The sequence below is a fragment of the Nerophis ophidion genome, linkage group LG17 (genome assembly GCF_033978795.1).
Source record: "Nerophis ophidion isolate RoL-2023_Sa linkage group LG17, RoL_Noph_v1.0, whole genome shotgun sequence".
In the NCBI taxonomy this organism is placed as follows: Eukaryota; Metazoa; Chordata; class Actinopteri; order Syngnathiformes; family Syngnathidae; genus Nerophis; species Nerophis ophidion.
In genome coordinates, this window is record NC_084627.1 from 36,001,112 (window position 1) to 36,027,815 (window position 26,704).

The 26,704-nt window shown below is 37.1% G+C and overlaps 1 protein-coding gene across 1 annotated transcript; it reads right to left on the reverse strand.

The window, feature by feature from the left end:
- Nucleotides 1-1,399: 1,399 nt before the first annotated feature.
- derl2 (derlin 2) lies at nt 1,400-24,968 on the reverse strand. Its single transcript, XM_061876861.1, has 7 exons — nt 24,696-24,968; nt 20,795-20,860; nt 13,673-13,746; nt 13,089-13,182; nt 7,179-7,374; nt 7,002-7,092; nt 1,400-1,821 (listed from the first exon to the last, which is right to left on the reverse strand). Exons 1-7 carry the CDS (start codon nt 24,786-24,788, stop codon nt 1,716-1,718), a joined length of 720 nt encoding a protein of 239 aa, XP_061732845.1. The 5' UTR covers nt 24,789-24,968; the 3' UTR covers nt 1,400-1,715.
- Between the last annotated feature and the right edge of the window lie 1,736 nt (nt 24,969-26,704).

Genomic DNA, 26,704 nt, shown 5'->3' on the forward strand with positions numbered 1-26,704 from the left:
GTTTTCCTGACCCTCAGCTATTTTAAGACATGTCACACCAGGAAGCAACAACAACTCTGACGAAGGCTGAAGTGTCAGCAGGTAATAAACCTTTCTTACACAAAAAACCTTGTCTGAACACAAGAATTTTGCACCTATCTATTTGAGAAGACAAGATGAACGCAATTGATAAGGAAACCAGAGCATGCCAAAGTGTAGTTTTTTGTCAATCTTGCATCACAAAGGTTTCAAAATCATATTGAAGATGTGTTTCCTTTATATTCCAATTGAAATGTTACTTCTTGACGATGTGGAATTTTCAGTCCAGAATTTTTCCAGAACATTTTTGCAATAAATCACGATATAACTACATGTGTTTCGATGTCCTAAGGCAGGAGTCGGCAACCTAAAATGTTGAAAGAGCCATATTGGACAAAAATACAAAAACAAATATGTCTGGAGCCGCAAAAACACATAAAAGCCATATTACATACAGATAGTGTGTCATTAGATATAAATTGAATTAAGAGAACTTAAAGGAAACCAAATGAGCTCAAATATAACTACAAATGAGGCATAATAATGCAATATGTACATATAGCTAGCCTAAATAGCATGTTAGCATCGATTAGCCTGCAGTCATGCAGTGACCAAATATGTCTGATTATCACTTCACACAAGTCAATAACGTCAACAAAACTCACCTTTTGCATTCATGCACAACGTTAAAAGTTTGGTGGACAAAATTAGACGGAAAAAGAAGTGGCATAAAACACGTCTTAGAAAGTTGGAGAAAGTTATACATGTAAACAAACTACGGTGAATACAAGGACCGCCAAAATAGGTAGGACAAAAGGGCGCTCGCCAAAAACTCGAATCAGTGAAGCATGTTTAATACTAACAGTGTACTTTATAATAATTAGGGAGGTTTGTGTCATGTTTGTCCTCCTACAGAAACTATATTAAAACAAAAAATATATTTTTTACATTTTTTCCCCCTCATCTTTTTCCATTTTTCATACATTTTTGAAAAAGCTCCAGAGAGCCACTAGGGCGTCGCTAAAGAGCGGCGGGTTGCCGACCCTTTTTACCTCCCGTTAAAACTGCTAGAAAGGAACCTTTCTTCTTGTCGTCATCCGATTGAAATCATTTACTGTAATATTCGTAACGCAAACTTTCATAAACACCTCTTTGGTGCAATGACAATGGAGCCACATAAATCTCTGAGGTCAATTGTGCTCCTTCTTTGCCTTTATTTTACAGAAGATTTGTATTCTGGTATGTTAGTATTCATGTCCAATGTAGAAAAATTGCAACTGTAGCTACTGTACATAGTGTACTTGTTAAAGTCAACCAGTGTGATTAATTCCAACATGGAACAAAACACAGATAATGTATCTTAGAATCCACTGCAAAGCACTGACAGTTAGAAAAGTGTTTTTATTCCATCATACACTCCAAATATTTCTATATGTTTGCTGTTCACACATTTTCAAACAAGTTAATATGATTCTCCACAAAGTTCATCAGAGCAAACGTTTCAGCTTCAGCCTGCAATAGTTTTTTTTTCAATCATGTCCGTCCACCACAAACAAAACAAAAGAATAATCACGTACGCTTTTCTCCAGGTGACTTCTATTTGTTGGTTTTGTCCATTCAGGAATCAAAATCGTGTCAATGCTCTTCATCACTCTGCTGGAACATCTTTGCCGGAGATCAATATTCCAAGAGCAGATCTAACCTCCAAGTTGCTGTCCGTCTCCCCAAGCAAACCCTCCCGGACGATCCTCTGGCAACGGGTTGTAGTTAGCATCATGGTCGGGCGTGTCGAATAGCATCTTTCTGGTGACACAAAGGAGGTTTGGTGGGGGAAACAAATCCAATCATTATTTCAAAATAAGATTTATTCATTCAACATGTCTTTCTTACTGATAAATAAACAAGCACACCTCACTTTACTTGTTTTATGTTCTCATGCACTCCCATAATATGTGTTTTGTTTACTGCAGGTTTTCCCCCGATTGTCAATATACTTGAAGCAAAGTGGGTGGGGCTAGGGCATGGTCAATATAACGTTATCATATCCAATCCAATCCACTTTATTTGTATAGCACATTTATACAACAGAAATGTTTCCAAAGTGCTGCACAATATTAAAAAAAATATTCAAATTGTATCCTTAGCTCCACCAATGACTGAATAAAAACAAAAATAAATAAATATAAAACCAATATAATAATAAATATGATTAAAAACGATTTTAAAGGGTAAAACCAATTAAAACAATAAATAAAAATAAAAAATTTAAAAACACAGAGAGCCACACAACTCACATAGTGTTAAAAGCCAAAGAATAAAAGTGGGTCATCTAATGATTATCTAAACATATATTTTTATGTTTACTTTTATTTCTCACAAATAACTGTTTTTTTGTTGTTGTTGGGTTGTTCAGAGAGCGGTCTTCAACAGGGTCCGCAACCCTTTAGGATTCTGTGCAGATACTGCAGGGGGGTCATGAATTTTTTGTCTGATTACTTTTTCTTTTAAATATATAATTGTATATACTAGTGATGGGTTCCATATGCGGTATTTTTATATCCGACGCTACTATGGATACCGATATACTTAATTAATTTCTTTCTGGATTGGCGAGGAAACAATCAATTCACTTTATTTGTATAGCACATTTAAACAACAGAAATGTTTCCAAAGTGCTGCACAACAATATTAAAAACAATATTCAAATATTTTCCTTAGCTCCACCAATGACTGAGTAAAAACAATAAAATAAATAAAAATAAAACCAATATAAAAATAAATATGATGAAAAACGATTTTAAACGGTAAAACCAATTAAAACAATAAATAAAAAACAAAATGTTAACAACACAGAGGACCATACAACTCATGTAGTGTTAAAAGCCAAAGAATAAAAGTGGATCTTAAGACAAGACTTAAAACACTCCACCGTGGGAACAGTTCGGACATGGAGGGGCAGAGTGTTCTGGAGCTTAGGGCCGACCACAGAGAAAGCCCTGTCTCCCCTGGTTTTAAGTCTCGTCTTGGGCACCACGAGCTGGAACTCAAGCTGGAGGTATAATTTGCGTTGATGCATGCGTTTTCTTAAAAAAAAGGCTTAAAAAATGTAATACATGAAGTTAAAAACATATCGGTGTTATTATTAATTAGCATTAACATTTATTATTTATTATATGATTTTGCTCTATTTCTCATTTGTTGCCGCTCGTTGTACAATGTACTTTGTTGAGAATTGTTCAAGTTTCTAGAGACCGCTTCAATCCTTTAAGTGAGTTTTTTTTAATTAAAAACGACTAGCAACCAATCTAGCAATTTTTTTGGTGTTATTGGAGACACTTTACTTCTGTGTACGCGACAAACAGCAAAAGCTGTCACTGTCAGCTTAATATTTGCATATTGCACATTTTGTAGATCGCTGTCTGTGGGTATATCTCATATATACTAAAGTACGTCCAGATCCTAGATGGAAAACAGGAGGCCTGCTCTCCAGAAAAATTGCGTGTGTCTTGCCGACGTCGTCACAACATTCTGTTTCGGCAGTGCTGTTTAGGAAATCAAAGTCTTTAATTGGTGGCCGAAATTTCAGTTCATCAGTGGTCAATAGTGCACAAATAATAAGCTGTATACATCCAATCATACAATATATTACTTAAAGGTGCCATATGTAATAATTGCCTGTCAAGCCATCATTAAATGGCCTCGATATGCAAAAGGCATTAATAAATCATGTTTTTTCGAATACCTCTATAACTGATAATGGTAGTTCAGTCAGGATATGCTAATTTCAAAATTTGACTTACAGCCCCAAAATATTGTTATTGTTTTCATTTAGATGCCCCGCCCTCCACCGTCAGTGAGTGTGTTACATCCAGATTGCCAGTTACGCACTATTATCTTTGTCAAGCTACTGCCACTGGTAAAGTTACTAAACATGTCAGACCTTATTAAATCTAAAAGGTGTCGTTACGATTCTCAACTTATTCATGACAAAGCCAGGAACAAAAAAAGGATTTATATCGGGGATGAAAGATGGAGACGATTGAAGGCAGAGAAGATTTTTTCATCTGACGCCAAACTTGCTAATTTCCTTCGAGTCCTTGATAGGTAAGTCAGGCATTTACGTTTTTTTATTACTTGTAATCAATGGAAATGGACATTTCGCAGGTACACTATATTGTCCAATACAGTCTATGAGCTTGTTTAAGAAAGCTAGTATGATCGTGCAAATAATGCTTAGGAGCGAAGCACTTTCACACAAGCGTAATTTAGTATGCTAGCCCGGTCAAATACGGATGGACATATAGGGAAAAATATATGCCCGTTAGCCTGTATGTCGATGTGTCATCCAACTGACAGAGCAAAATATATTTTTGACGGATAAAACCCATATCCACATGGGTTTTATTTGTCGGTGCCCATTTCTTTCTCAATATGAGAATACACTGAGGAAAGGCTTTCAAACATTAGCACGGCTAATTGCGGTTTCTGCATCAGGCACATATGGGGTAGCATTTGCTTGGAACAATATAATGCATTACATGTAATGATTTTCTACATTGTGTATTGACATGGTGGTAGGCTATATGATTTATGCGTAACGTGGGTTGGCTGAAAGCTGGTGATGTGGGTACATGGAAGAGAATGCAGTGCGGCACGTTGGATGTAACATGGTGTAATGCGAAATGTGGCAGTAATTTTACTGTTGGCCTTGGCTTGCCATCAAAGTAGGCCTATGTAATATATACGTTATTTATTAATATGTATAATTATTTCGATGGTGGTCCGTATGGTCAAATTACATATTTTGGCAGAGTAATGCAAACTATCCGTCGTGACGAAAATATTGCTTCGTAACTTTACAAATACATTTATTTAAATGTAATTAAATGTAATTAATTATATTCAAATACATAATTATTTAGTAAGCAATCTTGCAAGAAGCATAAATAAGAGAAACCTACAGCGTAGGACTCGCCGATTGCCATTTGAAGTTCCTTGGAGTACGATGTATCTGGCAACCTCAGTCATGGAGAGTAGAAGAGGACTACAGAATTTTGGACGTGATTGCAGTACCATTTCTAGCCACATTGCTATATATGGCACTTTTAAATTTGTTTTCACGCAAAAAAACAAACATAATTTTTTTAGTTGTGGTCCCGCACCATGATCTATTACAGTGGTTCTCAACCTTTTTTCAGTGATGTACCCCCTGTGAACATTTTTTTTCAATTCAAGTACCCCCTAATCAGAGCAAAACATTTTTGGTTGAAAAAAAGAGATAAAGAAGTAAAATACAGCACTATGTCATCAGTTTCTGATTTATTAAATTGTATAACAGTGCAAAATATTGCTCACTTGTAGTGGTCTTCTTTGAACTATTTGGAAAAAAAGATATAAATAACAAAAAACTTGTTGAAAAATAAACAAGTGATTCAATTATAAATAAAGATGTCTACACATAGAAGTAATCATCAACTTAAAGTGCCCTCTTTGGGGATTGTAAGAGAGATCCATCTGGATTCATGAACTTAATTCTAAACATTTCTTCACAAAAAAAGAAATCTTTAACATCAAAAATTTATGGAACATGTCCACAAAACAAATCTAGCTGTCAACACTGAATATTGCATTGTTGCATTTCTTTTCCCAGTTTATGAACTTACATTCATATTTTGTTGAAGTATTACTCGATAAATATATTTATAAAGGATTTGTGAATTGTTGCTATTTTTAGAATATTTAAAAAAAAATCTCACCAACCCCTTAGCATACCTTAGAACCACTGATCTATTACATGCAAAGGATACCCCGTACGGCGCATAAAAAACAACGAAAAAGAATACGTTAGCGAAACGATATGTAATTGGAATGCGTAGTCGGGTTACTTCACTGAGGAAAGACATCTCTTTCGTTGTTACAGCTAACTTTTCCACCCTCATTAGTCTTCTGATCGCATTGTGTTAAGGAAAAGTGTAATCAAAACATGGTCAAATGTTAAGAGTAAAAATTAATGGTGGTGCATTTTCGGTAAAGCCCACTCACACGTTGCAACCATTATGAAGGATAAAGACAGTATAGCGATAACAGAGTAGTGGTCTCATTATTAACACATCCCGTGTGTCAGGATCTGCTCTATGAAGCGTGCAGCAATAACCAAGCAGAGTAGTGGTCTCATTGACACTTAATGTGCACAAGGATCTGCTCTATGAAATATACAGCGATATACACTAAGCGGAGTAGTGGTCTCATTAATGACATTTGTCATGTGCATGGATCTATTCCTATGAAATGGACTGTGATAACAAAGCAATAGTCTCAACAAAGCACTATCTACGTATCTATCTATCATTATTGACACCAACTGTGTGTAAGGATGTTATTTTATGGAATGGGCGGCAATAACTAAACAGAGTAATAATCTCATTATTGACACTTTCTGTGTGTACGGATCAGTTCCATGAAATGGAACAACAATTACCAAGCAGCGTAGTGGTCTAATTATTGCCCTTCTACAGTCCCCCCAACCACCTGCAAGGCCATTTCCAGTGTACAAGGCACTTACAGGACTGACCGTTTTAGTTACTTCTTGTTTTTCATGTTTGAATTACTGTATTTGGTATTTATTTCATTTGTGCACTGTGCAGACAATTTTGATGGCTTTGGAGCTTATGACACCTTCTGTGTGTACGGATCTGTTCCTATGAAATGAACAGCAATTACCAAGCAGCGTAGTGGTCTGATTATTGCCCTTCCACATTCCCCCCAACCTCCTGCAAGGCCCTTTGCAGCAAGACACTCACAGGACTGACTGTTTCATTTATTTCTTGCATTTCATGTTTGAATTACTGTATTTGATATTTACTTCATGTGCGTACTGTGCATACAATTTTGGTGGCTTTGGAGCTTCTCTGACTGGTCATGGCAGAACGAATGGTAACAGTGACTGAATTATCACCGACAAGTCTAAAAGTCTGACAACTTACATAATTGATGGAGTCTTCAGCCATCTTCCACCACCTGGCTGGTTGGGGAAGACGTCTTCCAAAAAGTAGTAAACGTGACCCACAGCGATACCTGAGAAAACATAAATTATCCATGCATTCCACACTGACACATATAAGAAAGTATTATATTTAGTATAAAATAATTATTCTACACACCTAAAAGATCAACAATGATGGAGTTCCCCAGCAGAAGGGAGAATCCCATCAGCACCCAAGGCAGGAAGGGTGCTTGGAAATTCAAAAGGCCGAAGAAATTCATACGAACGTTTGGATTTCGTCGACTCCACACATACACCAACATGATGGTGAATGCCTGACCCAGGAATACCAGACTCACAAATATACCAAATATCTGAATGCATGTTAAAGATCTTAAGCAATTTTCATCATTTGGTACTAAAGATTAAGTGGTCCAGGGTGTATCCCGCCTTCCGCCTGAATGCAGCTGAGATAGGCTCCAGCGACCCCAAAAAAGGCACAAGCGGTAGAAAATGGATGGATGGATGGACTAAGCTGCTGACTAATTACTTCATGCCAAAGATCAGGACTCTTTAACATTACCCAGGCTAAGGACCCCTAAACAGATGGAGAGATGGAGCGAAGGATACTTCTCTATCCTGTGAAAATTGTGATTGTGTTTTAGCTTGTACCATATTATTGTTGTTATTGAATACTTAGATCAGGGGTGCCCACACTTTTTCTGCAGGTGAGCTACTTTGCAATTGACCAAGTCAAGGGGATCTACATCATTCATTTATATAATTTATAATTATGTATTCATGAAATGGACGTTTTTGTTAACAAGTTAAATGTTTTTAATGATAATACATGCATGTTTAACACAAATAGATTATTTTCTTTCATGAAGACAAGAATATAAGTTTCTGTTTTACCTGATTCTGATGACTTGCATCGATTGGAATCAGCGTACTGGCCAACCCTCCCGGATTTTCCGGGAGACTCCCGAAATTCAGCGCCTCTCCCGAAAACTTCCCGGAAGAAATTTTCTCCCGAAATTCAGCGGAGCTGGAGGACACGCCCCCTCCAGCTCCATGCAGACCTGAGTGGGGACAGCCTGTTTTCACGTCCGCTTTCCCACCGTATAAACAGCTTGCCTGCCCAATCACGTTACAACATCTACGGATTTTAATAAAAAACTGCACAAACAAGGAGACGAAGCAGAAAAACTAGGAAGTTACAGCCATGGTGACGCCGTCTGTAATAAAGTGATTCTATGTTGTCTGTCGCCATCTCCTGGTGAATGTTGGCTATAGCGTTATGGGGTTGCTTTTTGATTGGCCAACGATTTATGTGGTGTTGCGCACCTGACGGCAAGTGACTCTCACCAGTACGCAAATGGCAGAACAAAGGTTGCTCAAATGTGAAGTGAAGTGAATTATATTTATATAGCGCTTTTCTCTAGTGACTCAAAGCGCTTTACATAGTGAAACCCAATATCTAAGTTATATTTAAACCAGTGTGGGTGGCCAAAGACACATATATATATATATACATATATATATATACATATATATATATATATATATACATATATATATACATATATACATATATACATATATATATATATACATATATACATATATATATATATACATATATACATATATATATATATATACATATATACATATATATATATATATACATATATATATATACATATATACATATATATATATACATATATATATATATATACATATATATATATATATATATATATATATATATGTATATATATATATATGTATATATATATATATATATATATATATATATATATATATATATATATATATATATGAAATACTCTAGTTGGTGAATTGTAGATGTAAATATACTCCTCCCCTCTTAACCACGCCCCCAACCACGCCTCCGCTCCACCCCGACCACACCCCCCACCCCCCGAAATCGGAGGTCTCAAGGTTGGCAAGTATGGGAATCAGACAGGATTGACAATAGTGCTGATAAGGTCCGAATCTTTGAATGGAGGAGGAAAAAAAGTCCTCCTTTTTGTCCAATACCACATAATAGTGGTTGGTTCTTGGCATCGTATTTGTCCGGCTTCCATACTCGTTTCTATACACTTTACAAGAAATACATTAGCAGCAAATTCCGTAGCTTTCCGAGACTCTTATTTTGTTAGCGCAGGCAGGATGAAGCAGGGCTTTTATTGTGAAGACAGGAACTGTGCAGTCAGTCTTTAGAGTTTTGACAACAGGTACAGCGTGAGAGTTTGTTGAAATAAAAAGTGTTTTTCACCCATCTCTCGATCATTTATTCTTAATACGGATCTCCCAACAGCCCGCGTTATCTCACAAGACCCTCGGGTGCCGGGAATGTCAATGAAGTGAGAAAAGTGACGTCTTAGTGAAGATTGATGGTCACTAATTTTTAGGTCTCTTTTTTAATGCCTGGCTGGAGATCGACCGGTAGCACGTGATTGGCGTGATGGGCAGCCCTGACTTAGATATTCAAATATTACAGTATAGCACTGCTAATTGCTAGCTGGTAACTATCGCACTAATCACTGAGTGGCTACGTACGTTGCTAATCTTTAGCTGGCAACTAGCGCACTAATTGCAAGCTATCCTAAAAATTTCCCAACACCCCCTTGCAATACATCTCTGGACACCCTGGGAGTGGCGGATCCCTGTTGAAGACCTCTGGTTTCTTTTTCATGATTTGTTATGTTTATAAAATACTTTTACCATGAATTGATTAACGTGGACCCCGACTTAAACAAGTTGAAAAACTTATTCGGGTGCTACCATTTAGTGGTCAATTGTACGGAATATGTACTGTACTGTGAAATCTACTAGTCTCAATCAATCAAAACCAACTTAAATGGGTAAACCCATACTTCTTACATCTTAACTGACATACGAGGACATTGTTCAGAGTATTGTTGATCCAACGTGAGCTCAAATACTTCCGTAATTATTTCATACCGCCAAAGAAAAACTACCAGCAGCACTCAATGTGCACACACGTGAAATGCACTACGTTTGTTTAGTGACAGACAGCTCCGTCACAATCCTCATCATTCAGTAGCTTAAAGTGTTTGGCCTTGTTAAAATATTTTCTATAATATTTACCACTACTTATATGATTTAGGTCAGTGTTTAACCAAAAGGTCAGGGCCAACTGTTGGGACGCGAGCGCCATCTGGAGGACCGCCAAAACGGTATTCAGTTGTAATACACATTTCTTCTTTGTGACAGTAATGACAATATCCAACAAACAGAAGAAGTCTGGAGGGTACAAAGCAAACTATAACCTGCGACTCAAGAGTGTACAACAACTCTTCTCAACAAAAGAGGAGAATAATAACTTTACAGGAAAATATTATTTAAAACATGTGTAAGCTCATACAACACTTAGGACATTTAACATATCCGTATGTGGAATTAAATTATGGAATGGATTAAGAAAGGAAATTTAAAAAATCACTAATACAATTTATTTTCAGAAAGTGGTCCAACTAACAAAGAAAAATAATTACGATAAACACCATGAACATTTTTGTTTTTTTAAAAAAAAAAGAAATAATCTTAATCTCCTTGGTGAACCATAAACTACCTAACTATTTATGCAAACTTTAATTATTGTGTATAGGTCTGACAAGTATTTAATATTTGTTTATTTATGGTATATTTAAATATGTATTCACTGTTCTGTTACAAAGAACAAAGAAATATGATATAACTGATATGATATTATTAAGGGTAGGATTAAATCAAATCTGCTTCTTCCTACTCCTTTTCGAACGTGCTGTAATAAAACAACTAGAATAATGTGATGTATTACATTGCAATTGCATTGTATGCATGTTCAAAATGAACTGAAACTAACTAACTTGAATTTTATTGAAAGTTTAGTTAAGCATATACATTATTTTTTAATTATTTTTTTTATTTTAAAACAACAATATAGTATGTACATTTATTTGTGTCAATTATGTATTAGTCCCTTCTCATGCAGTATATTTGGATAGGTATTATTTGTCTAATCAGCCTGAGAGTTATGTCTTAAATCAATAATAAGCGTTGTGATTAACAGATGGTTTCACATCATTTGTCAAAGTTGTAAATTGTAAGTAGGTTAGATATACATTTTGAATACGATTAAAATATAGAGTAAGATTATTAATTCAGTGTTAATATTTCAGTGTGTCCCAAACCCCTGTGCAGTGAAACCATTGGGCCCCAAAGTCAAAAAGTTTAAGAACCCCTGATTTAGGTGAACGCATGTACACTCCATTGAAAAAATTATTTGGCCACCTGCCTTGACTCCCAGATGAACTTGAAGTGTCATCCAATTCCTAACCCATGGGGTTCAATATGATGACAATCCGCCTTTTGCAACTATTACAGCTTCAATTCTTCTGGGAAGGCTATCGACAAGGAAATTTCCACCATTCTTTCAAAAGCGCATTGGTGAGGTCACACACTGACTGTGGTCGAGAAGGTTTGGCGCTCAGTCTCATTCATCCCAAAGGTGTTCTATCAGGTTCAGGTCAGGACTCTGTGCAGGCCAGTCAAGTTCATCCACACCAAACTCTATCATCCATGTATTTATGGACCTTGCTGTGTGAACAGGTGCACAGTCATGTTGGAAGAGGAAGGGGCCCATTACAAACTGCTCCCACAAGGTTGGGAGCATGGAATGTTTTGGTATCCTGGAGCAGTGGTTCTCAAATAAGGGTATGCGTACTACTGGGGAGACTTGAAGGTATGCCAAGGGGTACGTGAGATTTTTTTTTAAATATTCTAAAAATAGCAAGAATTGAAAAATCCTTTATAATTGTATTTATTGAATAATACTTCAACAAAATATGAATGTAAGTTTATAAACTGCGAAAAGAAATGCAACAATGCAATATTCAGTCTTGACAGCTAGATTTTTGTGGACATGTTCCATAAATATTGATTTTAAAGATTTCTTTTTTTGTGAAAAAATGTTTAGAATTAATTCATTAATCTAAATGGATCTCTATTACAACCCCAAAGAGGGCACTTTATTTATAATTGAATCACTTGTTTATTTTCAACAAGTTTTTAGTTATTTGTATATCTTTTTTTCCAAATAGTTCAAAGTTATTTTCACTGGAACTAAAGGGCCAAGCTCAACTCCTGAAAAACAACCCCACACCATTTCTTCCTCCACCAAATTTCACACTCGGCACAACGCAGTCTGAAATGTACCGTTCTCCTGGCAACCTCCAAACCCAGACTCGTCCATCAGATTAGCCAAAGGGAAAAGCGTGATTCATGACTCCAGAGCAGGCGTCTCCACTGCTCTAAAATCCAGTGGCAACATGCTTTACATGCCTTAGATGCAGCTGCAGGGCCATGGAAACCCATTCCATGAAGCTCTCTTCGTACTGTATGTGGGCTAATTGGAAGGTTACATGAAGTTTGGAGCTCTGTAGCAAGTGACAGTGCAGAAAGTCTGAGACCTCTTTGTACTAAGCGCTTTAGCCTCCGCTGACCCATCACTGTCAGTTTACGTGGCCTACCACTTCGTGGCTGAGTTGCTGTTGTTCCCAAACTCTTCCATTTTCTATAATAAAGCCGACAATTGACTTTGGAATAGTTAGGAGCGAGGACTTTTCATGACTGGATTTGTTGCACAGGTGTCTTCCTATGATAGTTCCACGCTGGAAATCACTAAGCTCCTGAGAGCGGCCCATTCTTTCACAAATGTTTGTAGAAACAGTCTCCATGCTGAAGTGCTTAATTGTATACATCTGTGGCCAGACCAAGTGATTAGGACACCTAATTCTGATCATTTGGATGGGTGGCCAAATACTTTTGGCAATATAGTGTATATATTTCAGCCTGTCTTCAGAATGTTGACCTTATGTGAAACAAGTTGATCTAAATTAAAGTATAAAGAGTTTGAAAATCATTCAAGTATGTATTATTTCATCCTGGAAAAAAAACAGGAGATAAGACATTCATGGGGATGACAAGTGTACTGTATGCAAATCATTATGATTACACTTGAGTAAAAAGCAATATTTCATGTCAAGGATACAGTCATCAGCAACCCACCAAAGATAAACATGAAGACAAAGTCAGCTGTGCGCCCCCTGAAAGAGCCCTCCTCCAACATACGACAGTATCTGTACCTGGAAATAAAAGTTAAGGAAGTAATTGCCACATTTCTAGTTTAGGGTACTTTAGGAAAATATACCGGTATATGACAATACTTGTGAGGACTGTTGTATTATTGTTGATGTCATATAAAATGAGAAGACAGACTGAGAAGATCTTGTTTGAGTCTTCGACACTCTCACCCAGGTTGAATGAAAATGACATCAGTACATGACTATAATACCATCAAGCAAAATAACCTTCAGGAGGATATTTTTAAGATGAATGATTTACTTGAGGTGCTTCAAGTGTCTGATGGAAATTCACATATCTATATTGAACATACTTGGATGAACTTCTGACATGGATTTGAAAGTCTCAAAGACTGTCATGTCAGCACCCGCCGTAACAACTCACTTGTCAAGTTTGCATTTGCAAGTTATTAAGTTAAAGACACAGTACGTTTGCAATGTTATTGTGTGTTAGACATTAAGTTGCGAGGACATTTAACAATGAAAAGGATACAAAAAAATCATATTGAACAGGAAATTGAAACCCACTGGACCAAAAAATAGGAAGTTTGTTATTAGCCGCCATACCTACAAATGAGAGAGAGACAATCAGTGAGATATAGAGATATAGAGATAGATATATATATATATATATATATATATATATATATATATATATATATACATACATTTTAAAAATAAGACAGAGACAATTAGTTGTGTATATCCATCACAGCACATGCTAAAAAGTATACATGAGAGACCATAAGTATACTGTGTATCAACAGTACATTCTAACAATAATAAATGAGACAATGATGGGAACAGACTGTATCAAACACTGCACAGTCCGTAGAATGCAAAATAAACCAATGACAATATATATTTTTTTTAACATTTTCAATTTATGAAAACATACCACGAACAAGATACTGGTTCAATTTGGTGGCCAAAATATAAATCCAGTCACAATCATGGAGGCATTATTACATCTACATTAAAATGACTCATTTAGTATTTCAAATTATGCTGTTATGAATATAGATTTATATATATAGTTATATATATATATATTTAAATCACCATGTTTACTCAAGTCTGTACAGTGCGACCAGTTTTCTTGCAATTGCGACTACAACACTTGTACGAATCTGGGTTTCAACCCTTTCATTCTCCATGAATCCATGAAAAGAAGATCAATTACGATAAGATTTGGAAAAAGAAACATTGTCGTCAGCAGACCATGCTTGCGCTATATTAACTCTTGGTGCATCTGCTTAGCGCAGACATAATCACGTGGACACAGCATCGCTGCTCTCGTGACATACTAGCTCAGAGGTGTCAAAGTCAAAGCCCGCAGGCCAGATTTGGCCCACAAATTAATTAGTTATGGCCGCCGGGATAATATTTGATTTAATATTAGAACCGGCACGCAGGCCACAACCGCCTGCTGCTGTTTTGCACGCACCAATACTCTGTCAGTGTTAATGCTAGGAATTTTTAAAATGGGTCCCAGGGACCCCATCAAGTCATAAAAATGGGGTCCCACAGTAAATTTTTGGGGTCCCACTTTTTTGTAACCGTTTTGAAAACAAATGTTAAATATGCATTATCCTGTTATATCTCATATTCTTTATTGTGTTTTGGAAAAAGGTTTTCATAAACATTAATTCCTAAATAAAAAAATACAAAACAAAACCATTTTTTATGCATATGTAAATGTATTCAGTTATAAACATTCATTCCCTTTCTTCTTTCCTTCATGGATCTAAACTTAACCGCTGCCGGTATTTTTTTAAAAAATATTTTTATTGTAATATTTTCAGAATGTGTTTGTTCTATTTTTGACCAAAGTAAGACGAAGAAAACAATTTGAAGTTGTCTTTATTTTTTAGTTTTAATAGTCCGGCCGCGTGTGCACAGATTTTTTTTCGATATTTTTATTGTAATATTTTCAGAATGTGTTTGTTCTATTTTTGGCCAAAGTAAGACAAAGAAAACAATTTGAAGTTGTCTTTACTTTTTAGTTTTAATGCCATGTTTTAATAGTCCGGCCGGGTGTGCACTGACTTTCCTCCATGCGGCCCCTGAGCTAAAATTAGTTTGACACGCCTGTAGGCCAAAGCCAGCCACTGACGTTTTAATTTCAACAACTAAAGATGTGAAGTTGATAGTAAATAAAGTCACATTTCCACTGCTAAATGTGCTCATTTATGTCGATTCTGTTTTAACGTTTATGGGACGTACTGTAATAAAAAAGGTAAACATCGTTGGCGGTGTGGAGGTTGGCTACGGGGCTTCACTGGCTTTCACTCGGGGGTGGGACTTCGGAGACATGGATGTGAAGTGACCTTTGTTTTGGGGGTAAAAGGTTGTTGGAAGAGTTGTTGGGAAAATAAGAGACAGAGTTTGAACTTGTTTGAGTGGAATGCTGCATTTTTGGTTAAATAAAGAAAGACATACTGGAAATCTGTCAATGCCTTCATTCCTTAGAATGTTAATGTCATAAAAATTGTATGTAAATTATCAAAAAACTTTCAGTTCTCTGAGTTCCCAGTGAACAGGCAAGAGGCTGTCTTTGTTGTAACAAGCCAAAGGCTTGTAAAATTCCATTGTGTACGATGGGAGGAGACGGGAGGGGTTATTTATTGTGTTCCAAGACCTGCCCGAGCTCGATCCAGGACCAGTCCATGCCCAAGGCATCTTTTTCTTTTGTGTTAATGTAAACAAAAATAATGGCTGTTTACAGGGAATATCCAAATAAAAGAGGAGACGTGAACCTTTTTTCGTTAGAGCGTGGGTGACACTGTAAGAGGTTACAGGTTGACATGTTTCTCCTCAAATTGAGCAAAATTGAATTCCGTCTCTGATTATTTCCTTGCTTCTTGTCTTGTTTAATAGATGTCAGTGTTTGAACCTGCAAGTTACAATATTTTAAATGGCGGTCGCTGATTTGTTACATTAAGAAAGCGTCCGTGCATGCATGCTGCTTCTGACAGGATAGTAAGTAGGTAAAGAGAAGGCAAAAATTGTCACTGAAGAAAAAGATAAAAGTTATTGCTGGTCACCAGACTAGTACTGCAGTTATATTTTCTGCTTACACTACTAATGATCAGACTAGCAATAGTTCCTCAACATCACCTGTATAAACTTAGGTATATATCTTCTTCCCAAAAAAGATTAACCTTTTCTCCAGCTGTGGTTCATAAGAACATACAACGTCTGCACTTTGCACATGACAATTTCATGTACTTAAATATTTGCATGACTCTCAACAAAACATTCAAAAGTTTTGTTTCCATTATTGTCCGTCCAAATATTGTTTCTAAAAAATTCTCTACCGCCGGTCTTTGTTTGCTTTGGACTGGCACCTGGTCCAAAACCTTCTAGGTAGTTGCATCATATAAAGTAAAGTCGTGATGCTGTCTGCTATTTAACATCAACACAGCCATTAGAGACATAATATTTCTAATCGGTGCCAATACTACACCGGACATCCGGTACAATGGAGATAAACTGAGCCACAGATGTCTCATGTGACGTCATAGGTGAACCGGAAAAGCAATCCATTTTTCCGCACTAAAAGGAAATAAGCGCCCCCAATGTACGGGAGGCACACGGTGTATGACCAAGTCGCATTAGCGTGTGTGCATGGACACTGGGACCTCACAGTTAAGTGTGAAAATTTAAAAAACTAATTTGGAAATCAGACCAATTTAGTGCATGGAAACATAGTTGTCTCGGTATTAAAATACAACTAACTAACATCTGTTAGCCACATTGACTTATGATTTAAAAGGAAGTTATCCACTACTCTGTTGGTAAAAAAAATATACAGGTAATTAAACATGATAGCCTATGCAAGTTGTATAAAGAGACGATCATACGTTAATATTCATATGCATTTTCTGTTACAGGCTACAGTTATGTCTGAGGGCAGACATAATTGCAATGTGGCCCTCAACAAAAATGAGTTGGACAGCCCTCTTCTGAAGTGAATGTGGATGAAGATTAACATCACACCACTAGTAACTAAAGGGGTCTGAATTTTCAGAAATGTTGCTAAGTTTGCAACCATGAACCCTATTGCTACGTCTAATGCAAACTCCTGTGGATGCACTACCAGTCTGTGGTTGCCAGTGTTCTATTCTACATGGTAGTGTGCTGGGGGGGGCAGTACATCAAAGAAGGACAGCTCCAGACTGGAGAAACTGATCAGGCGGGCCGGTTCTACAATCGGAATGAAACTGGACTCACTGGTGACGGTGGCAGAGAAGAGGACTGTGGACTAACTAGTGAGCATCCTGGATGATGCCAGTCACCCTCTGCATAGTGTTATCAGTAACCAGAGGAGCCTGTTCAGTGCTAGACTGCTTCATCCCAAGTGCAGGACTAATAGACTCAAAAACTCCTTTGTCCCACACGCTATTAGACTATACAACTCCTCTCTGGGGAGGGGGGCGGGGGATACTAGGATGACAGGGGATGCAAAACAACAACAGTGCAATTCGTTTTCATAACATGGTCACTACTGCCTAGTTTCTCTTGATGTATTCTTATTTTACTGTTATATTTTTATTCCCGTTGTTGCTTTTTATTTGTATTCTTATTGTAATATTTCTGTATTTTGTTTCCATTTAAACCCCCATTATTTACTTTTTACTTTTTTAAATTGATCTCAACTCTGTACACTGCTGCTGGAATTTTTATTTTCCTGAAGGAACTTTCCTGAAGGAATCAATAAAGTACTATCCATCTATCTATCTCTCTATCTAATTATCTGGCAGACCCGACATCTTACCAATAAAGCTTGTGTACACTCAAAAACAAGACCGAAAAGTTGCGCACGATGTTTACCACGCAAAGTATGTGACTCATAAAATCCCAGCCTGACATGAGAATGTGCCCACCTGTCCGCAAACTTGCGGGTCACAACAAACAAATAAATGTAAGGTAAACACTAAGAACATTTACTCTACCTTTCCTATGGTGACAGTTCAAAAAGATTACATTTGATGAAAAAAAAAACCTTATGGCTCTAGATATTTGACAGTTTGTTATGGTTATGTGCCTGCCTCGTGGGCGCTAACTTTTGAACATATTTTTTTTATTAGTATTATTATTATTATTACTATAATTCATATTGTTATTAACATCATACCCTCACCACTTCCTGCAGAGCATGTAAGTTATGACCAACGTTCCCTCTAAGGTGCGCGCCTGTGCAATTGCGCACTGCTCATGCGTCCTCTGCGCACAGCAAATTAATGCCATGCAGAAAATCAAAAATCCCATCTGAACTTTGAATAAAATAAACACATTACAATTTATTCTGTATGATTTTGCAATGCAACTCTATGAGTGACAAATGACAACAAGAGTGGCCCCGATGAATAAAACAATTTTGTCAACACAGTTTAATTATCGTCTGTCGAGACACTTTACGGACAGAAATTCCATCAATCACTTTATTGAGCAAAACTGTTTGTAACCACACCAAAAACATGAGTAAAAAAACTTTTATCTATAAAAACTGGTAATTTTCTGCCATACAAACCAGGCTTAAACCAACTTTTTCATCCGTCGTTTCAACAGAAGCCGCTCGCTCTCTCACCTGCACCAACACAAGCACTCATGGCACTTAGCCAGTGTTGCGTTTATGGCCACACAAAAAGTCGGACAACCTCAACGCTACACAATGTGTAAATGCCAGGTTGTAACACTCTGACTCCTCAATCAGAGGTGTGCTTATTTTACTGCCATTTATTAAGAATGTTAATCTAAGGATATTATTCATGAAATATTGTCACTAGATTTCATAAATACTAATAAAAAGATGTATTTTACAGACAGAAAGTTACAGGAACTAAATGTAATCCCTGAAAAGGGGTAACATTTCTTTTAAAGGCAGGACCCGCAGCCAGACATACAATACTAGCACATAGTTAGCACATGTTTTTTTTGTTATTGTCATTTTAAGAGGGATAGATCACTTATATCAGAAAAGTATTTGAATAAAACATTTAAACTGTTATGATGTCAGGTTTGGGACAGGTGTGACGCTGGTGTGGCCACAGTGTGCACGTCTGATGTTGCTCACATGTGCTCCACTGAATGCTCAGGGAGTTTGTGCGTTTGCTCACACACATGAAAAATTAGAGGGAACATTGGTTATGACTCACACTAAGAGATATAAGCAACAATATAACGTTATCTTACATAAGCAGTTTTTAAAGGAGGTATATGATTTTAAACACCGGTTAAACGGGAATATAACAAGCGTAGCATCTGTATTTAAATCATTTAGCTTGCCAACATCTCTCCACAATTCACTTTCGTTTTACTTCTGTCTACTCATTTGTAGATTGTTGTTTTTTCTCCTAGGTTTTAGTGTATGTGTGTGCGCTACAGGCACGAGAGTGCGTACAAGACAGGTGTGAGTGACAGACAAATGCCAATCATCTTTTTAGGACTGAGCGTGTTTTTTTTTTAGTTGTAATTGTAATTAAATGGGTTGTACTTGTATAGCGCTTTTCTACCTTCAAGGTACTCAAAGCGCTTTGACACTACTTCCACATTTACCCATTCACACACACATTCACACACTGATGGAGGGAGCTGCCACGCAAGGCGCCAACCAGCACCCATCAGGAGCAAGGGCGAAGTGTCTTGCTCAGGACACAACGGACGTGACGAGGTTGGTTCTAGGTGTGATTTGAACCAGTGACCCTCGGGTTGCGCACGGCCACTCTCCCCACTGCGCCACACCGTCCCTAATTCAGTTGTAATTGTGTAAAAAAGTATTATTTATAATTTTGTTCTTTTAAACCACTCATGGCAAAATTTGCTTGATATGGGTGTTTCTCTTATTTTTATTTTTTGGGTAAAAAACCCCAAAAAGGGTTATTTTAAAGCCAGTGACATACACAAGCTTTAAGTGTGCTTAATACGATGGTAGGGCTGCCTACATGAAGGCTGTGCTTGCTTATATTGGCCAGGGTAATAGTGTGTAATAATGTGTAATTTTTGTCACCATACAAAAAGACAACAGACCGTTGGTGCATGTACATTATTAAAAGCTGTACATCACCATTCAAATTTCAATCGGGAAGTACTTATTTTACTATCACAGCGAGCTCACCCCATGGAGTAAAAGCGAAACTAAACTCACCTCAGTAGTTTCACTTAAAAAACAAGCAAACTGTAAAGAATTGATGCTACATTCCACAATAACAGAACGGTTGTTGAGTGCAGTAGTACAGGACTTAATTGTACTTTTTGTTAGTTTAATTACAACATGAGATGGAAACATGCCCAGTTGAGCTACAGTGATATTAGATTAAACAATGATTACATTAAGATTTTATCTCTCAAAAGATACTACACTTCCAAAATGCAAATACAATTTCTTCTTTAACTATAAACAACATTTGACATTGAGTGGACATTTAAACCAAATGTGACACACTTATTTACATTGGAGTGAATGAATTGAGACTGAGATATGTGACAAATTCATGTTCAGAACGTGAATTTCCTATTGCTCACAAGCAGCTTTTATGTTGGTTGTTGACAAAATAACTTTTAGGGTTGATCAAGTAAGAATTTAGCAACACAGATTTGTTACATTACTTACCTGGTAATTCCTTAGGATCAAATCTGGATTGAAGTACAGTTGAAAAGGTGTGATTAACTCTAGTTGCTGGAAGAGAGAAATAATATAAATATTATGTTCAAGTTAGTATGCAAAAATTTACATTCCTGACACATGGCATTCTACAATATTTACTTGCCTGCAATCACAAAAATAAAGATCAATTCATTGCTTCATTTGTTTTCTTGGGGCATACATGATACGATCGTGGTCAAAAGTTCTGACATCAAATGGACAAAGATAAGACCTTCTGGAGGAAAGTTCTGTGGTCAGATGAAACAAAAAATGAACTGTTTGGCCACAATACCCAGTAAAATATTCGGAGGAGAAAAGGTGAGGCCTTTAATCTCATGAACACCACATCTACCGTCAAGCATGGTGGTGGTAGTATTATGCTCTGGGCCTGTGTTCCTGCCAATGGACCTGGTGCTTTACAGAGAGTGAATGGGAAAATTAAAAAGGAGGATCACTTCCAATTTCTTCAGGACAACTTAAAATCAGCAACCCGGATGTTGGGTCTTTGGCGCAGTTGGGTGTTCCAACAGGACAATGACCCCAAACACACGACAAAAGTGGTAAATGAATGGCTAAATCAGGCTACATTTAAGGTTTTAGAATGGCCTTCCCAAAGTCTTGTGGACAATGCTGAAGAAACAAGTCCTTGTCAGAAAATCAATAAATTTAGCTGAACTGCACAAATTTTGTCAAGAAGAGTGATCAAAAAATTCAACCAGAAGCTTGTGGATGGCTACCAAAAGCACTTTATTGAAGTGAAACTTGCCTAGGGACATGCAACCAAATATGAACATTGCTGTATGTATACTTTTGACCCAGCAGATTTGGTCACATTTTCAGTAGCCCCATAATAAATTCATAAAAGAACCAAACTTCATGAATGTTTTTTGTGACCAACAAGTAAGTGCTCCAATCACTTTATCACCAAAAAATAAGAGTTGTAGAAATTAGTGGAAACATAAGACAGGCATGACATTATGTTCTTTACAAGTGTATGTAAACTTTTGACCACGACTGTATAAATGATATAAAGAGTGATTGTGCTGTATTTTTTCTATAGTTACGTTAGAAGACTAAGGACGATATTAATGTGTTTATTGATTTCTTTACAGCTATCGTTTGAAACTGTGCAATATTACCCTTCGAGTGCAATACATGCAACACTGGTTGTTATCACTCCAGTACTCTTGTCTTGTTCTGTGTATTGTACAGTATTTTGTATATTGTACAGGACTGCTTATTATTTTTTATTGGATTGTAGTCCATCCATCCATCCATCCATTTTCTACCGCTTGTCCCTTTTGGGGACGCGGGGGGTGCTGGAGCCCATCTCAGCTGCATTCGGGCGGAAAGCGGGGTATACTCTGGACAAGTCGCCACCTCATCGCAGGGCCAACACACATTGACAGACAACATTCACACTCACATTCACACACTAGGGCCAATTTAGTGTTGCCAATCACCCTAACCCTAGGTGCATGTCTTTGGAGGTGGGAAGAAGCCAGAGTGCCCGGAGGGAACCCACGCAGTCACGGGGAGAACATGCAACCGCCACACAGAGAACTCAGGACTACCCAGGACCTTTGTGTTGTGAGGCACATGCACATGCACACCTGTTCCACCGCGCTGCCCTGTATACTAGTCTATTTTTTTAAATTCTTAGATTTATCTTTATTACTTCTTGTGTTCTATATATTTATCCTTTATTTGTTGCCACTCCCGGACCTTAAGTTGGAGTCCTTAATCTCGTTACAAGCAAATATAATGACATAAAGTCCATTCTATTCTTCTAAATCATAAGCTTTAAATGTACTGTAGTATAAATAGTATGTATGTTGCAGTACTGCTATAAATTTACAAATGGTAAAAAAATGCCAGCACAACTTAAAACACACACACACACGACAATAAAGTCCATTCTATTCTTCTAAATCATAAGCTTTTAAATGTACTGTAGTATAAATAGCATGCATGTTGCAGTACTGCTATACATTTACAAATGGTAAAAAAATGCCAGCACAACTTAACACACGCACACATAAACATGTGTATACATATACACACACAAACATACATACATACATATATATATATATATATATATATATATCAGTGGTTCTTAACCTTGTTGGAGGCACCGAAACCCACCAGTTTCATATGCACATTCACCGAACCTTTCTTTAGTGAAAAAAAACCCCATACATTTTCAAATTCAAGACAAAGTTTTTTTTTTTTTTTTTTAATGGTGAACAAAATGATCCATGCATGAACATCACCTTGTTCAGGGAACAAAACCAACACAGTGTATAAACTCACAACAAATTACACACCTAAAAATCAGTGTGTTGCCGTATCCATAATACGCCTATAGGGAGAAGTTTTTATTTACACCATGAGTCAGGTGTATCTTTACTTCCGCGGCGGAGGCTCCACCGAACCTCTGAGGCCACTCTCACCGAACCCCTAGGGTTCGATCAAAACCCAGGTTAAAAACCACTGAGATATATATATGTATATATTCACATATATATATATATATATATATATATATATATATATATATATATATATACACATCCATCCATCCATCCATCCATTTTCTACCGCTTATTCCCTTTCGGGGTCGCTGGCGCCTATCTCAGCTACAATCGGGCGGAAGGCGGGGTACACCCTGGACAAGTCGCCACCTCATCGCATACATACATATATAAACATATATATATATACACACACATATATATATACAAACATATCTACATACATATATATAAAAATATATACATACATACGTATAGATACATACATACATACTGTACATACATACATATACACACACATACATATATATACAAACATTTATATACATACACATATACTGTACATACATATTTATACACATACAAACATATATACTGCACATACATATGTATACATACATATATACTGCACATACATATGTATACATACATATATACTGTACATACATATGTATACATACATATATACTGTACATACATATGTATACATACATATATACTGTACATACATATGTATACATACATATATACTGTACATACATATGTATACATACATATATACTGTACATACATATGTATACACATACATACATACATACTGTACATACACACATACATACATATACATACATACATACATACATATGTATACACATACATATATATACTGTACATACATATGTATACACATATTTATATACATACATATATATATACATATACATGCATATATATATATACACACACACACATACATACATATATAAATAAATAATTAAATGGGTTGTACTTGTATAGCGCTTTTCTACCTTCAAGGTACTCAAAGCGCTTTGACACTACTTCCACATTTACCCATTCACACACACATTCACACACTGATGGAGGGAGCTGCCATGCAAGGCGCCAACCAGCACCCATCAGGAGCAAGGGTGAAGTGTCTTGCTCAGGACACAACAGACGTGACGAAGTTGGTACCTGGTGGGATTTGAACCAGGGACCCTCGGGTTGCGCACGGCCACTCTACCACTGCGCCACGCCGTCCCATATATGTATATAAATACACATATATACACATACATAAATATATACATGTATATGTATATTGTACATTAAAAGGTAGTAGTGAATACGTGACAGGCTTCTGTGTGATATTTTAGCATTGCAGTAGTGATGACACACGCGGAAGTATCAGCTCTATGTTGTAGAAGTAAATATAAATACATAAAAAGTGTCTCAGCACTTCATCAGTAGTGAGGGCAAAGCAGGAGTATAAGCCACATACAGTGCGAGCTTTGAGTACATATTAATACACTAAAGTAGTATTATCTTACCACTGCAGCGGTAGTGAGGACGCAAGCGGTAGTATAAGCTCTCGTCACAAGTGGAATCTGTAGATATTCCTGTTGGAATGTCTGGTAGGCCATGTTGTTCCTCTTCTCTACATTTACTGACACTAACCTAATTTACATCATCAAACAAACAGTGCAACTAATGTCCTCCTATTCCTTTTCTTTCTTCTTCTTCGTCACAAACCTTCTTCCGTTCCTCCTCCTCGACTCCTGCTTCACAAACGTCACCCTAAATCTTCCTCGTCTACTTTCTTCTTCTTCTGTCGTTCATCGGCGGCTGGTCTTAGCGCCACCCTCTGGTCTTGAGTGTACATTACAAGTCTTTTTAGGAAATATTGTTGTACGTGGTGAGGGTAGGGCATTGTTTTTCTACCTTTTTTGAGCCAAGGCATAATTTTGCGTTGAAAAAATCCGGAGGCACACCACCAGCAGAAATTATAAAAAATTGCTTTTTTTAAAAACTCAGTTGACAGTAAAAAGTCGTTGTCGCAATTGTTAGATATGACTTTAAAGCATTGTTGAGGTGGGCGGGGTATATTTACAGCTAGAATTCACTGAAATTCAAGTATTTCATAGGTATATCCATCCATCCATTTCTACTGCGTATTCCCCTTTGGGGTCGCAGGGGACGATGGTGCCTATCTCAGCTACAATCGGGCGGAAGGCGGCATACACCATGGACAAGTTGCTACCTCATCACAGGGTCACAGGGCCAACACAGACAGACAGACAACATTCACACACTAGGGCCAATTTAGTGCTGCCAATCAACCATATATATATATATATATATATATATATATATATATATATATATATATATCAGGGCTGCGAATCTTTGGGTGTCCCACGATTTGATTCAATATCGATTCTTGGGGTCGCGATTCGATTATAAATCGATTTTTTCGATTCAACGCGATTCTCGATTCAAAAACAATATTTTCCCGATTCAAAACGATTCTTTATTCATTCAATACATAGGATTTCAGCAGGATCTATCCCAGTCTGCTGACATGCTTGCAGAGTAGTAGATTTTTCAAATTCTAATCGATTTTTTCCCACACCCCTAATATATATATATATATATATATATATATATATATTAATATATATATATATATATATATATTTAGTGCGTCTGCCTCACAATACGAAGGTCCTGCAGTCCTGGGTTCAAATCCAGGCTCGGGATCTTTCTGTGTGGAGTTTGCATGTTCTCCCCGTGAATGCGTGGGTTCCCTCCGGGTACTCCGGCTTCCTCCCACTTCCAAAGACATGCACCTGGGGATAGGATGATTGGCAACACTAAATTGGCCCTAGTGTGTGAATGTGAGTGTGAATGTTGTCTGTCTATCTGTGTTGGCCCTGCGATGAGGTGGCGACTTGTCTAGGGTGTACCCCGCCTTCCGCCCGATTGTAGCTGAGATAGGCGCCAGCGCCCCCCGCGACCCCGAAAGGGAATAAGCGGTAGAAAATGGATGGATGGATGGATATATATATATATATATATATATATATATATATATATATATATATATATATATATATATATATATATAGCCCCCCGCGACCCCAAAGGGAATGAGCGTTATATATATGTATAAAATAAATACTTGACTTTCAGTAAATTCTAGCTATACATATTTATTTTATCATATATATATATATATATATATATATATATATATATATATACACATACACACACACACACACACACACACACACACACACACACACACACGCGCACACGCACACGCACGCGCACACACGCACACACGTGGCAGAGGAGGTTAGTGCGTCTGCCTCACAATACGAAGGTCCTGCAGTCTTGGGTTCAATCATGGGCTCGGGATCTTTCTGTGTGGAGTTTGCATGTTCTCCCCGTGAATGCGTGGGTTCCCTCCAGGTACTCCGGCTTCCTCCCACCTCCAAAGACATGCACCTGGAGATAGGTTGATTGGCAACACTAAATTGGCCCTAGTGTGTGA